The following is a 15,806-nucleotide window of genomic DNA, read 5'->3' as shown; positions in this document are numbered from 1 at the left end:
TCACAGTCATGCAAATTTCAGCTGTAAAAGAACCCCTACATGTCATCAGGAGGGCGATTTAAAGTGGGGTAGGGGTGCCATTTGCACCATGTCACCCCCTAAATGAGCGTCCCAATATCCCAACCCAGTTAAAATTGACTTTCACATCTCTCCCCTTCAGCTCCTTCTTCCATCACAGTCACTACAAAATGCCGATGATTCTAGATATGGGTGAGCATATGACTTCCACCCATGATGTAGTGCTGAGGCCTGAATGATGTCACGTGATCGAGGGGGTGATGTCACCGCTCCCTGTAAGCTCCATTCCTCTAAGCTCCATCCTTTATATTTGTATTCCACGAGGGGCTTAATTATACCTTTATCACTAAGCCCTATTTGGGTGAAATGCGTTGGTAGAGTAGGAGCAACGTTTGTCGGAAAGTAATTTGCTGTAACTGTTTTTTTTTGGGTTTTTTTTGTAAATTAAGCTTTTTTTTTAATACAAAGTAAAAAAAAATAACCAGCAGAGGTGTGACACCGCTGCTATCCAACCTTTCCGGGTGTGTCGGAGAGTATGTTCCATGAAGGGCACTGTGGTTTCTCCCACCGGCCAATGAGTCCTCTAATGACGGGGCTGTCAGCAGAAGGAACCAGTGAAAGCCCTGGGGGACATAGGAGATTGACACTCCTGGAAGTGTCGTATTCTCAGTGAACTTCGGGGGGTGGTAGGGGTCAATTCTCAGGATCGGAGGAGTGTTTGGCAGTGCAGGCAGCAGGCAAGTATTGTACCCTCTTCTCATACAGGGAATGAGCTTGGACACAATATATTGTAATGTCAGGGTCACTTTAAACTGCAGTTGGATGAAAGAATGAGCAGTAAATCTAGGCACATATGATCAGATTATATGTGGTTACTTGTTTTGCAATGCAGACTGTCTCCATTGGCTGCACAAATAAAAGTTTCTTCATCTCCTTTGGTCACTTCAAGAGTTTCCTATTTCCACATACATTCTGGTGAAAGGCGAGAAACTCCATCCGTTTAATTGTATTGCTGTCTTTGTCTCTGGTAAACATTTACTCTTCCTGTTCAGGTAGCAATGCTCACACTGGTACAGGATGTAAAGGAAAATCTTCCCAGTGGGGACACAGACAGCAATAAAAACCTGATTTTCTTTCCCTCCCTCACTTCATAAGATGGGCACTGATAGGCTGCACCGATATGCAGTGCTGATGGGCACTGACAGGCATAATTGATGGACACTGTTAGCCAGCACTAATGGGCACTGATAGGCTGCACCAGTATGCAGTACCAATGGGCACTGACAGGCATCATTGATGGACACTGTTAGCCAGCTCTAATGGGCACTCTTAGCTAGCACTGATGGGGCTACATTGATGACCATTGCCCTGATGATCAGTGTAGATGTCCCCTCTGAGGAATGCTGCTTACTGACTCTCCTGCCAATGACTGCCAATAACTGGCATTTCCTGCTTACACTGTGATTGGACACAGCTGATCACATGGTAAAAGGCTGCTCTGATTGTCCCTTTACCTCGATCCATGATCAGCTGTGTCCAAAGGACACATCTCAGAGGGCGCGGTTCTGGGAGGACGTCCATAGATGCCCTCCTAGAACTAGCGGATTGTGCTGTAGCCATCTTTTGGCTATTGCACGGTCGGGAACTGGTTAAAGTTTGAAGGAAAGTAAACGGGCCCTTTAAAAAGTTCATGGACCCCTGTTTTAACCACTTCCAGACCGGACACTTTTACCCCCTTCCTGACCAGGGCAATTTTCAGCTTTCAGCGCTATCACACTTTGAATGACAATTGCGCGGTCATGCAACACTGTACCCAAATGAATTTTTTACCATTTTTTTGAGACAGATAAAGCTTTATTTTGGTGGTATTTATTCACCGCTGGGAATTTTATTTTTTTTGCTATGTAAATGAAAATGTCCAAAACTTTTTTAAAAAAGTGTTTTTTTTAAATAAAATTTTGCAAATAAATAATATTTCATCATAAATCTTTGCCAAAATTTATTCTGTTTTTTTTTAGTAAAAAAAAAATCCACATTAGTTTAGAACCAAAAATTATAATTTTTAAACATTTTTTTTTACATTCTTATTTTATTTTTTTATATTATTATTTTTTATTTTTATTTTATTTTTTTTTACATACTGTCACCCTAGCAGTACAGTGTCACCATGGTGACACTGTACTACTTGTGGGGGGTGATGAAGATTTTTTTTTTTTTTACACTGATTGCTTTTACACCCATATAGGATGTAAAAGCAATCATTTCTCTTTCTCTCTGTGTGCATTCTTGCAGCCATTGAGAAATACTGAGTGAGCTGTGATTGGTCACAGCTTGTCACATGGTACAAGGCTGTTGTGAATAGCCTTGTACCATGTGACCTCTGTGATCATTCACAGATTTCACACGTAGTAAGCGAGTGACATCTTGCTTACTACTTTGCATGTGATCACTGATTGGCCAATCAGTGATCACATGATCGGGACCTCGTACAGAGGTCCCGTCTGACGATCGGTGTTTCACTGTGTCCGGAGGACACAGCGGGCACCGGATCGTGGTGCTGCACGCTCCGAGGGAGCGCGCACAAGCAGGGTGCGGGGAGGCCGTTTATAAGTGGTTAAGTAAACCATTCAAAGCTCAACTCCAGCTGAAACGTATTTGTAGATTTGTGTGGGGAAAGGTTATAACCAACGTTGGGTTTTCACCTAGCTATCGCCTCATTTCTTGTCTCATTACCTAACAAATAGTGAGCAGAGCTCCCCGGTTGAGGACATGGATGGCACATAAAACCGGACAGAGGTTCCATGCTCTACTATATACATTCTTTGATACTGTCTGTGCTTCTGAAGAGATTTATCTTGGTGATCTCACAGGAAGTGAGGACATTTCTCCCCAGTGGACACAGGAACAGTGGAAAACCCCACCAGGGTCTATGCCTTCCCCATTCTATCCAAAACTAGTTTGTTCTATGCCTACCCCTGGAAGCTAAACAAAACCCTGTAATTGTGGAGCTTACCACTAACCTAGCCTAACCCCTAAATTGATACCTAATACACACTACAATCTGATTGTGCAATCTCTTTTAGGTTTACCAAACTATGTAATGTGAGGGCCATTCACAGTCTATTCAAGTTATATCCTTTCAGGTATTCCCTTACACTACATACTTGCTGACGATCTAAAGAAGATTATACAATCAGATTGGACCATGCATGGTCAGTTTCTAGCTTACCATTCACTATACAGTCTGATTGTACAATACCATCAATGTAGTGCAAGGGTCTTCCTTATATGATACCTATTGCTTGCATTATTTAGGATTGTCCTCGTATTACATAGTTTCAGCAGGGTTAGCACTTCCGCCTGGCAGTACTAGGGTCATCGGTTCGAATCCCAACCACGGCACCACCTGCCTGGAGTTTGCATGTTCTCCCTGTGCCTGTGTGGGTTTCTTCTGGGTACTCCGGTTTCCTCCCACACTCCACAGACATGCTGGTAGGTTAATTGGCTTGGGTCTAAGTTGGCCCTAGTATGTGTATATATGAATGTAAGTTAGGGACCTTAGATTGTACGCCCCTTGAGGGTTAGGGACTGAATGTACAATATACAATTAGGTCCATATATATTTGGACACAGGCACAATTTCAGATTTTTTCAGGTATTTACCAAAACATATTCAAGCTATAGTTATATACTGATATGGGCTGAAAGTGCACTCTCAGGTTTAATTTGAGGGTATGTACATCCAAATTGGAGGGAGGGTTTAGGAATTACAGCTCTTAAGAGTGACCATCCCAACTTTTTCAAGGGACCAAAAGTAATTGGACAATTGAATATAATGATAAATAAAATGTTCATTTTTAATATTTTGTTGAGAATCCTTTACTGGCAATGACTGCCTGAAGTCTGGAACCCATGGACATTACCAAAGACTGGGTTTCCTCCTTTCTGATGCTTTGCCAGGCTCTAACTGCAGCGGTCTTCAGTTGTTCTTTGTTTGTGGGTCTTTCTGCCTTTAGTTTTGCCTTCAGCAAGTGAAATGCATGCTCAATTGGGTTGAGATCAGGTGATTGACTCGGCCATTGCAGAATATTCCACTTCTTTTCCTTAAAAAGCTCCTGGGTTGCTTTTGCAGTATGTTTTGGGTCATTGTCCATCTGTACTGTGAAGCGCCGTCCAATCAACTTTGTTGCATTTGGCTGAATCTGGGCTGACAGTATATATCTAAACACTGCAGAATTCATCCGGCCTCTTCTGTCTTCTGTCACATCATTAATAAACACCAATGACCCAGTGCCACTGGAAGCCATGCATGCCCAGGCCATCACACTACCTCCACCATGTTTTACAGATGGCGTTGTGTGCTTTGGATCATGAACCGTTCCAAGCCTTTTCCACACTTTTTTTTCTTCTCATCATTCTGGTGCAGATTCATCTTAGTTTCATCCGTCCAAAGAATGCTTTTCCAGAACTGGTCTGGCTTTTTTAGATTTTTTTGGCAAAGTCTAATCTGGCTTTTTTATTCTTCAGGTTTATGAATGGTTTGCACCTTGTGGTGAACCCTCTGTATTTGCTCTCGTAAAGTCTTCTCTTGATTGTAGACTTTGACAATGATACGCCCACCTCCTGGAGAGTGTCCTTCACTTGTCTGGATGTTGTGAATGGGTTTTTCTCTACCACAGAGAGGATCCTGTGATTGTCCACCACTGTTGTCTTCTGTGGACGTCCATGCCTTTTTATGTTGCTGAGCTCACCAGTGCATTCTTCTTTCCTCAGAATGTACCAAACTGTTGATTTGGCCACTCCTTATGTTGCTGCTATCTCTCTGATGGATTTGTTTCGTTTTTGAAGCCTTACAATGGCCTGTTTCACTTTCATGGACAGCTCCTTTGAACGCATGATGTAGGTTCACAGCATTAGATTCCAAATGCAAATACCACACTTAGAATCAACTGCAGACCTTTTACCTGCTTAATTGCTGAAAAAAATAAAGGAGTAGCCCACACCTGGCCATGAAACAGCTTTTGATTCAATTGTCCAATTACTTTTGGTCCCTTGAAAAAGGGGGGATGGCTACTCTTAAGAGCTGTAATTCCTAAACCCTTCCTCTAATTTGGATGTACATACCCTTAAATTAAACCTGAGAGTGTGCACTTTCAGCCCATATCCATTATATAACTATAGCTTGAATATGTTTTGGTAAATATCTGAAAAAACTGTCTATCTCCGAATATATATGGACCTAACTGTATATATGTAAAGTTCTGTGTAAATTGACAGCGCTAGATAAGTACCAAAAATAAATAAAAAGGAGATTGTATAGAGAATGTACAATCAGATTGTGTAGTCTATGGCCAGGTAAAGGTTAAGTAACTTTTCCTTCTACATTCCAACAACAGAAGCTATTTGCCATATCTTCTCTGTGCCTTCACTAAAGGGTCTTTTTCTAAAATATTTGTTAAAGCAGAGCTCCAGGCTCCACCCAAAAAATTAAAAACCAGCAGCTACAAACACTGTAGAGCTGCTGACTTTTAATATAAGGGCACTTACCTGTTCAGAGATCCAGCGCTGTCCTTGCCCGGGCCGATTCTTCAGTTGGCTTTGGGTGCAGGGGCCAGCATCTTCAGTAAGCCATGTGGCTTTACAGCCGTTCTCCTACTGCACATGCGTGAAGCGTGTACTTTGTGAATGGTCCTGCAGTCTTCTGGGTCCCAGAAGGCTGGTAGGAAAGGAGGGGCCAAACTTCCTCCTCAGATCACCACCGCTCATCTGACCTGCAGTGGTAGCGGGTACCTGTCAAAACCCAGTATCTTCTCCCCCCAACCCCCCCCAAAAAAAGTGTCAAATGTGGCAGTGGAGGGGGGAAGGAGACCAACAAGCGAAACTTCCCCTTTTTAGTGATGTTCCGCTTTAAACTAAATGTTCTGTATTTCTTCTAAGAGAAAAATGCCGGTATCGTCCGCTCCATCTAGTGGAAAAAATGTGGTATAGTTTTTTTTATTAGGGTATTTCAGAAAATAACACTTCATTTTGGCCACTAGATGGCGATGATCATACAGGCATTCATCTCTTAGGAGAAATACGGGACATTTCATAAAACTTGCACAAATGCTTCTGACATTCGTGTAAAAAATGTATCATGAAAAAACCCCTAAGATTTGTGGAAGGGTTGTGTATCTGAAGTCATACCAGGGTTATGTGCTAGTCTAGACATAATCAGTGATTAGCAGAGTTCTTTGAAAGCAAAGCTTTATAAATGGGGCGTAAGCCAATCTAGACGTTTTATTTTCCCTTTAAAGACTTTTGCTTTACATCTGAAGCTAAATGTGATGTGTTTTAATGTGGAGATCACGACCTCCCATTACCAGAATCTGACATCCTGACATGTGGCCAGCCTCCTCTATAAACTAATTATAGAGCTCCAGTAAGTCTCAGTGTGATAATGAGCAAACCGTATTCATGCTGCAGGCTGCTATGCGGGGAGAAGGAATGTCTTTCTTGTCTCTGTTACTTCCTCATTACTCTTGGCACATGCTTGTTTTTGGATGTTTTGACAGTTTGACTGCACATCATATACAGTATCTCCCAGAAGTGAGTCCACCCCTCACATTTTTTGTAAATATTTTATTCTATCTTTTCATGTGACAACACTGAAGAAATGACACTTTGCTACAATGTGGCGTAGTGAGTGTACAGCTTGTAAATTTGCTGTCCCCTCAAAATAACTCAACACACAACCGTTAATGTCTAAACCGCTGGCAACAAAAGTGAGTACACTCCTAAAATGTACAAATTGGGCCCAAAGTGTCAATATTTTGTGTGGCCACCATTATTTTCCAGCACTGCCTTAACCCTCTTTGGCATGGAGTTCACCAGAGCTTCACAGGTTGCCACTGGCGTCCTCTTCCACTCCTCCATGATGACATCACGGAGCTGGTGGATGTTAGAGACCTTGCACTCCTCCACCTTCCGTTTGAGGATGCCCCACAGATGTTCAATAGGGTTTAGGTCTGGAGACATGCTTGGCCAGTCCATCACCTTTACCCTCAGCTTCTTTAGCAAGTCGGTGGTCGTCTTGGAGGTGTGTTTGGGGTCGTTATTATGTTGGAATACTGCCCTGTGGCCCAGTCTCCGAAGGGAGGGGATCATGCTCTGCTTCAGTATGTCACAGTACATGTTGGCATTCATGATTCCCTCAATGAACTGTAGCTCCCCAGTGCCGGAAGCCCCAGACCATGACACTCCCACCACCATGCTTGACTGTAGGCAAGACACACTTGTCTTTGTACTCCTCACCTGGTTGTCGCCACACACGCTTGCACCAAATAAGTTTGTCTTGGTCTCATCAGACCACAGGACATGGCTCCAGTAATCCATGTCCTTAGTCTGCTTGTCTTCATCAAACTGTTTGCGGGCTTTCTTGTGCATCATCTTTAGAAGAGGCTTCCTTCTGGGATGACAGCCATGCAGACCAATTTGATGCAGTGTGTGGAGTATGGTCTGATCACTGACAGGCTGACCCCCCAACCCTTCAACCTCTGCAGCAATACTGGCAGCACTCATACGTCTATTTCCCAAAGACAACCTCTGGATATGACGCTGAGCACGTTCACTCAACTTCTTTGGTCGACCATGGCGATGCCTGTTCTGAGTGGAGCCTGTCCTGTTAAACCGCTGTATGGTCTTGGCCAATGTGCTGCAGCTCAGTTTCAGGGTCTTGGCAATCTTCTTATAGCCTAGGCCATATTTATGTAGAGCAACAATTCTTTTTTTCAGATCCTCAGAGTTCTTTGCCATGAGGTGCCATGTTGAACTTTCAATGACCAGTATGAGAGAGTGAGAGCGATAACACCAAATTTAACACACCTGCTCCCCATTCACACCTAGCACTAACGAGTCACATGACTCCTGTAAGGGAAAATGGCTAATTTGGCCCAACTTGGACATTGTCACTTAGGGGTGTACTCACTTTTGTTTCCAGCAGTTTAGACATTAATGGCTGTGTGTTGAGTTATTTTGAGGGGACAGCAAATTTATATGTTATACAAGCTGTACACTCACTACTCCACATTGTAGCAAAGTGTCATTTCTTCAGTGTTGTCACATGAAAAGATATAATAACATATTTACAAAAATGTGAGGGGTGGACTCACTTCTGGGAGATACTGTATGCTCATTACATTATATACATACCTCAAATCTTTCATCAATGGATCAACAACCTACTAGTTGTCACCTGGTCAATCTGCAGCCCCATGCCCTCCCGGGGTTTCCAAGCTCAGTATGCTTCTTCTACATCACTTCCCTGTTCACTCCACTGAAGCCACCTCTTCATGGATCACGCAAGGTTGTTAGGCTTGGCACCCACTTGTGCTGTTTAGATCTAAAGGGAGAAGGGTAGGAGACCCCTAACCACCAAGAGTAAGTCTGGACCATTTTTGGAAAGGGGTAGCCATGCTAAGATAGCCCTGACAAAGGGCAGGCTAAAAAGTGGTGGGGAAGGGCAAGTGCTCAAGTTCCTTCAGCCCACACACTTACAGGTGCCTGGTCCTAGTATTCACAGCTGAGACACTGTTGGAAGGGACTGGAGATAATAATGTCCTGTATCTGCACCTTGTTTTCCACAACATAGACAAAATATCTTTGCAATGCTAGACATCTGAGGGTGTATCTGCACAATACTTGGAGAACTAGTACTTCCACCACACTGCCTAGCTCTTTATCTGCTGTACTTCAATCTACAGATCAGAGTCATTGTAATTAAAATTGGTGGACCTAAATTAAGTGACAGATTGCGTGACTGAGGCCAACCCGAGACTGGATCTTCCTGTTCTTGACATTTGATGGATATGCTTCTGAAGAGAGTGTGGATAGGTCTTCAGAACAGAGGTGCTGATTAGGGTTAAAGTGATACTAAACACACGCTGTTTCATTTACCTTCTCCCTTCTCTTTCTGTATGTGGATGATGGCGCTGTCATTATTTTAATAAAAAAACCCATCTAAGGAACTTTGTTGTGATTGATTTACAGCCGTCACATGACCCAGCTCTTTCTCAGCCTGTCTGTAGGGAAACATAAGCAGCAGGAGCCTCTATTCCTCTGCTGCTGGTCACATGTTCATAATAAAAAAAAAAAAACTTTGGGATACAGTATAAACATATATAATATCAATAAATATATATTTGAAATCAAATCTTTTTTTTTTTATTTGCAATAAATGGTGTGGGCGGATTGCGTCATGCCCCTCCAGCCTGTGTCTTAGAATAACGGGGGTGAAGCCTCCATCAATCTACATGTAATATTCCACCCCCCCCCCATGTGTTTAGATGGTTAGCGGGCATTGAGAAGGAGGTAGGGAGTGGGCTGTCATTTACCACTATGTATACACCAACATGTGTGACTCTATAGCAGTGTTTCTCAATTCCAGTCCTCATGGACCCCCAACAGGTCATGTTTTCAGGATTTCCATTATTTTGCACAGGTGATTTGATCAGTTTCACTGCCTTAGTAATTACCACAGCTGTTTCATCTGAGAGAAATCCTGAAAACATGACCTGTTGGGGGTCCATGAGGACTGGAGTTGAGAAACACTGCTCTATAGTCACATGGGCTGCTCAAATGTGATGGGGAGCAAATGCTCAGCATAGAAACTCACTGAAAACTGAGCATGTGCAGAGCTGCCAACACTGCTCTCCAAAATCACCAACTGCATTGGGGACATGGACAGAAGAGGGAGATTGAGAACAGCAGAATCAACCAGTTTTTTTTTTTACAGAATACAGAAAACGAATCCCATAGTGACTGAGTATGAACAGCATGTAATACAGCTTTTATTGATATTTTTTATTGTTATGTGGGTTTAATTACGCTTTAAAATGATTTTCTTTATATATATATATATATATATATATATATATATATATATATATATGTGTATGTGTATATTTCCATCTCTGGTGACCATAAACACTGTAATTAATTCTTGTGGAACAGCATCTTTACATCTCTGATTTTAGTGATATTTTCGGTGTGGTTGGAGTCTAAGTTTGCATATCTCCCACTGTCTTCTTATTCATCCTGAGGCTCCCCCATCATGATCTTCACACAGTAGACAATCTTTGCTCTTTTGCCAACCACATTATATTTTGGGTTTTCTGAATCACCTTTGAGTGTTCCACTCATCCTCTTGCAGTCTTCCTAATTAAAAAAAAATAAATTACCACCATAGTACCAGAAAACCAACAGGAAACTTTTAGGCGTTGTGCCCACCATCTGTCAAAAAACAAAAAGGACAGACTAATCCTTTAAAGAAAATCTATCATTTTGATCAAAATGGTGGGATAGTTTCTCTTGCACCTCCCTTCAAACCAGTATTTTCCTTGTTCTGTGCTCTACCACAACTCTGTTGGAACCCTCAGAAGTACCTAATGCTTATAAGTATGGGGAACACGTGACCTTTCTTTCTTCCAGAGTTTAGAACACTTTAGGCCTGAACACTGTCAAATGGTTAGAGGAGGAAGTCATTAACTCTGTGTAAGCTCTGACACAGTCCAACTCAGAGATTACACAGGGTTTAAAAAAAAAAAACAGGTCTCCAACACCGAAACAGAACAACAGGGGGGGCATGGCCTAGAGCAGTGGTCTCCAAACTGCAGCCCAGGGGCCAGATGTGGCCCTTTTCTTGCTTTTATCCGGCCCTTGGGACAGTATTCACCCCACTATCAGCAACAGGGGGGGATAATTCCTGCCATTAACAATGAGGCCCTATTCCTCCCACTGACACCAGTGATGGAGCACTATTACTTCCATTGATATCAATGATGGGGCACTATTCCTCCCATTAATACCAATGATGGAGCACTATTCCTCCCACGTACACCAATGATGGGGCAGAACTCCTTCTGTTGACACCAACAATGGGGCACTATTCCTCCCGCTGACACCAACAATGGGGCATTTTTCTTTCCACTGACACCAACAATGGGGCACTATTCCACTGACACCAATGAAGGGGCACTAATCTTCCTACTGGCATCAATGATGGGGCACTAATCCTCCCACTGGCATCAACGATGGGGCATTATTCCTCCCACTGACACCAACGATGGGGCATTATTCCTCCCACTGACACCAACGATGGGGCACTATTCCACCGACACCAACGATGGGGCACTATTCCACCGACACCAACGATGGGGCACTATTCCACTGACACCAACGATGGGGCACTATTCCACCGACACCAACGATGGGGCACTATTCCACCGACACCAACGATGGGGCACTATTCCACCGACACCAACGATGGGGCACTATTCCACCGACACCAACGATGGGGCACTATTCCACCGACACCAACGATGGGGCACTATTCCACCGACACCAACGATGGGGCACTATTTCACCGACACCAACGATGGGGCACTATTCCACCGACACCAACGATGGGGCACTATTCCACCGACACCAACGATGGGGCACTATTCCACCGACACCAACGATGGGGCACTATTCCACCGACACCAACGATGGGGCACTATTCCTCCCACTGACACCAACGATGGGGCACTATTCCACCGACACCAACAATGGGGCACTATTCCTCCCCCTGACACCAACAATGGGGCACTATTCCTCCCATTGACACCAGCAATGGGCCATTATTACTCCCACTGACACCAACAGTGGGGCACTATTACTCCCCCTAATACCAGTGAGGGGGCATTGTTTACCCCCACTGCCGCCAGGATGTTTTCTTCTCCCACTGGCCACAGTTCACACCCCCCTCTTCCCCTAAACTGGCTTCTAGTTTCTAAAGTTTGGAGACCCCTGACCTAGTGAGTATCAGTGTATGGTGTGCAGAAGAGAGCTTCAAGAGAACATGTAATTTTGCCATAAAAGGTCAAAGCGACAGAATCCCTTAAGAAAGTAAGAAAAGCAAACAAACACAATGGGGTTGATTTGCTAATGGCAAATAGACTGTGCACTTTGCATGTGCAGTTGCTGTAAGTTTCCTTAGTAAATGTAAAGTGGTAAAGGTTCACTTTGTTAAGGATACCCAATCAGCTGCAAGGAAAATGAAAAAAAACTGCATTTTTGCTTCCACATGATTGGAAGATAGAAATCAGCAGACATTTACTAAAATGTGGACAAAATGAGTGTAACTGCACTTGCGAGGTGAACAGTCTATTTGCCTTTATTAAATCCACTCCGATGGTTAATTCTCGTTTGTTCAAGTCTTTATTACTTACTTGGTGTAATTGCTCTCTTTTATAAGTTTTGCGTTTCATTCATGTTTAATATAAAACACAGTCTATACATTTGTATTAATAAAATGTTTCTGATTCTAGGTAACCTGCAAAGAACTGACTTGACTTAAGATGCGTACTGTGTCCTTTTTCCTCATTTTGGTGCAAGGGTTATCACTGTCTGCTGGTGAGGCATCTAGTGATAGTTCGTCCCCCAAGCTAATCCTGGTATCGTTTGATGGGTTCAGGGCAGACTATTTAATAAACTACTCATTGCCTAATCTCCAGGAGTTCATCGACGATGGCGTACTGGTGAGGGAAGTGACAAATATCTTCATCACAAAAACTTTCCCTAATCATTATACACTGGTGACCGGTTTATATGCTGAAAGCCATGGCATTGTAGCCAACTCCATGTATGATTCCAGCACAAAGCAGATCTTTAATTTGTCCGACTTTTCTTCGAAGACTGACCCATTTTGGTGGAACGAAGCAACCCCCATCTGGGTAACCAACCATCGCATGGGACGTAAAAGCGGCTCAGCAATGTGGCCTGGCAGCGATGTGAAGATTCAGAATACAACCCTCGATGACTTTTTGCCGTACAACAGCAGCGTCGCCTTTGCCGAGCGAGTCAATAACATCATGGCTTGGTTTACAAGACCTAATGATCCAATCAACTTTGCCACACTATATTTTGAGGAACCTGATGCTAGTGGACACCATTTTGGACCTGAGGATAAGGAACAAATGGCAAAAGTGTTGACCAAGGTAGATGAAAATATTAAATATTTGGTGACGAAGCTAAAGGAAGCAAAGCTTTGGGATACAGTGAATGTGATTATCACTAGTGACCATGGAATGGCCCAATGCTCAAAGGACAGGGTTATTGTACTGGATAACTGCATTGGTCGTGGGAACTATACATTAGTGGATTTCACCCCAGTTGCTGCAGTTTTCCCACTTCAAGGTAAGTGTTAATGTATGTTGCAATGTTATAATATGGAAGGGTAACCTGAGTGGTGGAACCTTCATACCATGATGGCTCCAAAAGGCTCATAATGCTCTACTGATTGGATGCTACCATAGTTTTAATTCATGGTTCACTAAATCAGTTCATACATGGTGAAGGTGAGTACACCATATAAAAGTGATTTCCAATTTCATATGTAGATGGTGATGAAGTCCATTCTGGCCTTTACGCTCTCCTGAGATCTGTTATTTGGGGGTGTTTTTAGAGACTGGAAACAGACATCAATCAGTTACAGACATCTAGGGGTTTATTTACTAAAGCTGGTTCCCTCAGAATCTCATGCACTTCTGTATAGAAACCAATCAGCTTCCAGGTTTTATCACTAAAGCTTCATTGAGCAAGCTGAGGTTAGAAGCTGGTTGGCTACCATGGACAGGTGCCCCAGATTCTGAGTGAACCAGCTTTAGTAAATCTACCCCCTAATGTCTATTGAGAAATTCACCGGGTTCTCCAAGAAAGAGCTGGCCTTCTTTTAAGTATTTTAAATGATTTACAATGTTCAGCTTTTAACTTTCATTAGAGAGTTGGGGGTTTTAAGATGTCTCGGCACATATGTGAAATCATTCATTATCAAAGAATCAGGTTGTTAGAGAATATATCGCCAGCTCAGCTGATTTCAAATTGACAGCCCAAGTTCACACAGTTCTCATATTCAGTTTAATGAGATGAGAACAACCATTCTTTGTAAGTAGAGAGAGTTCAACTCTATTCTGAAGGATCTTTTTAGGCTGGCCACATGAGGAGTTAGGTGTTTCCAGCATGTGTCATTACTATTCAGAGCACGTCTGGTCATCTCCATGTTTATCTCTGAAGTTGATGGCTTTTCTCTCTTATTAGAGACCCACAGAGATGATCCAACTTGACAAATCACTCCTGACAGCAGCAGCCACCCCCTAGTGTCATCTTTGCTACCCCAATTTCTAAGAATATCACAAAACTACTCTAGGCGAGCCTCAGTAAAGTGCTGCAATAGGTACAAAAGCTAAATTCCACATATCATCTCAGATTCATTCTTCCAGCTCAGTTTAAAAAGTATATCAAATCTCACTAGTTTCTACACTAGCAGTCAAAAGTTTTTACAATCCTGCCAATTTCCAGTTTTCATTGAAATCAATTGAAGCAGTTCAAGTGCAGTAAATAACCTGAAGTGGCACAAGCATAAATGTAAACTCCTGAATTTAAAAGAGAAGTTCTAAGACCGAGAACTGAGCGATCAAAGACCTTTGATTGCTCAGTTCTCAGTCATCACTGCTCTGGTCATCCAGCGTTCACTTGATTTGGAGGCTGTGAAGGGGGCGGGAGCGGCTGGCTCAGGCTCTCAGCGGCGCGCTGAGAGGCTGAGTAAGCTGCCGGTCCAGGCATCTGGGTGGATCCTGACATTAAAGTCTGGACCAGCACTGTGATGTCAGCAGATAGAGAACTTTAACCCGCTGTCAGTTGTAAACGGGTCACAGGAGTGCAGAATGGTGTGTACTTCTGTGACCCCCAGGAGAAGTACAGCCAAAATAGCTTTGGCCCTACTTCTCCTTTAAACCAATAAGTAAACCCCAAATCTTTTTTTTATGTGTATATCATTAAACAAATGTTTAATGCCAAACAAAAATTCTAACAAAACGAATTCTAATTTTTTTTAATTTGTTTGGTCTGCTGTTCTGTATTTGGATCCAAATGGCAGATCCAACAAAATTTTGCAATACCCTCTGGTCTTTGTCTAGTTGGTCAAGGGTTGGTCCTACAGAAAAATAATGGCCCAAAACCATGTCCTAGCTATGCCAGAACTACTTCAGAACAAAAGAACAAGATGGTCTGCATCAAATCATGGAATGGCTAGCACAGTTTCAAGACTTAAAGCGGAGTTCCAGTCTCCTCGGCACTTTTCTACAAAAAGCACCTGCATTTTTCTCTTCAGTTTCAATATATAATTAGGACAGTGTTCTAAGTGTATGTCGTTTGCTTACTTGTGAATGTGACATTCTCATTAGGATCCCAGCAGACAGGCAGCGGCCATTACTAGTGTGGGCATCTGAAGCAAGCTCCTACTTTCTTCTGGAGCTGGCTACCCAACATGCACCTCCTGATCTGGTGCTTGCGTTGTAAGGACACGGCCCGGCACACTGTGTTTGTAGGTTTGCCATAACAATGGCGGTGGCGGCGGAAGATCCTGCCCCATTGTTATGGCAAGCTGTCAATCATTCCTCCCGATAATGTCACTTCCGGTCAAGAAATACCGCGAGAGTTCACCATTAGGCTTCCCAAAGAAACCTGGGAAAACCAAACCAATATCCCAAGAGTCCTAGGGAATCGCCTAGGTGGCCGGACCGGAAGTGCAGGATACTGACAGCAAAAAAGGTATTTAGAAATCAATACATAAAAAAAAATATCCCATAACAGATTATTCTGTGGGTGGGCATTGTGTGGCAATGATCATGAAAAAAAGGGTGGAACTCCGCTTTAAAGTGGTCCTAAAGGCTTAAAATGGTGGTGAAGTCGGCTGAAAAAATGTAAAAGAA

General features: G+C 43.0%; 2 protein-coding genes across 4 annotated transcripts in view; one reads left to right on the top strand and one right to left on the bottom strand.

Annotated features, from left to right (window-relative positions):
• ENPP4 (ectonucleotide pyrophosphatase/phosphodiesterase 4) overlaps positions 1 to 15,806 on the top strand; it is a 53,102-nt gene that overhangs the window by 17,326 nt on the left and 19,970 nt on the right. For all 3 annotated transcript variants that reach the window (XM_089685903.1, XM_089685905.1, XM_089685904.1), the window contains exon 2: positions 12,366 to 13,233. In XM_089685903.1, the coding sequence (XP_089542029.1) occupies positions 12,396 to 13,233 (838 nt within the window). In that variant the 5' untranslated portion in view covers positions 12,366 to 12,395. The remainder of the gene's footprint in view (positions 1 to 12,365; positions 13,234 to 15,806) is intronic.
• The window catches only part of RCAN2 (regulator of calcineurin 2), a 258,378-nt gene continuing 252,406 nt past the window's right edge, over positions 9,835 to 15,806 (bottom strand). The window contains exon 5 of the mRNA XM_089685907.1: positions 9,835 to 10,212. Coding sequence (XP_089542033.1) covers positions 10,175 to 10,212 — 38 coding nt within the window. The 3' untranslated portion in view covers positions 9,835 to 10,174. The remainder of the gene's footprint in view (positions 10,213 to 15,806) is intronic.

The sequence above is a fragment of the Staurois parvus genome, unplaced genomic scaffold, assembly GCF_062004578.1.
Source record: "Staurois parvus isolate SC_StPar_1 unplaced genomic scaffold, SC_StPar_1.0 ptg000388l, whole genome shotgun sequence".
NCBI classification, from domain to species: domain Eukaryota; kingdom Metazoa; phylum Chordata; class Amphibia; order Anura; family Ranidae; genus Staurois; species Staurois parvus.
Note: the sequence above shows the minus strand (reverse complement) of the source record. Positions and strands in the feature narration are given on the sequence as shown.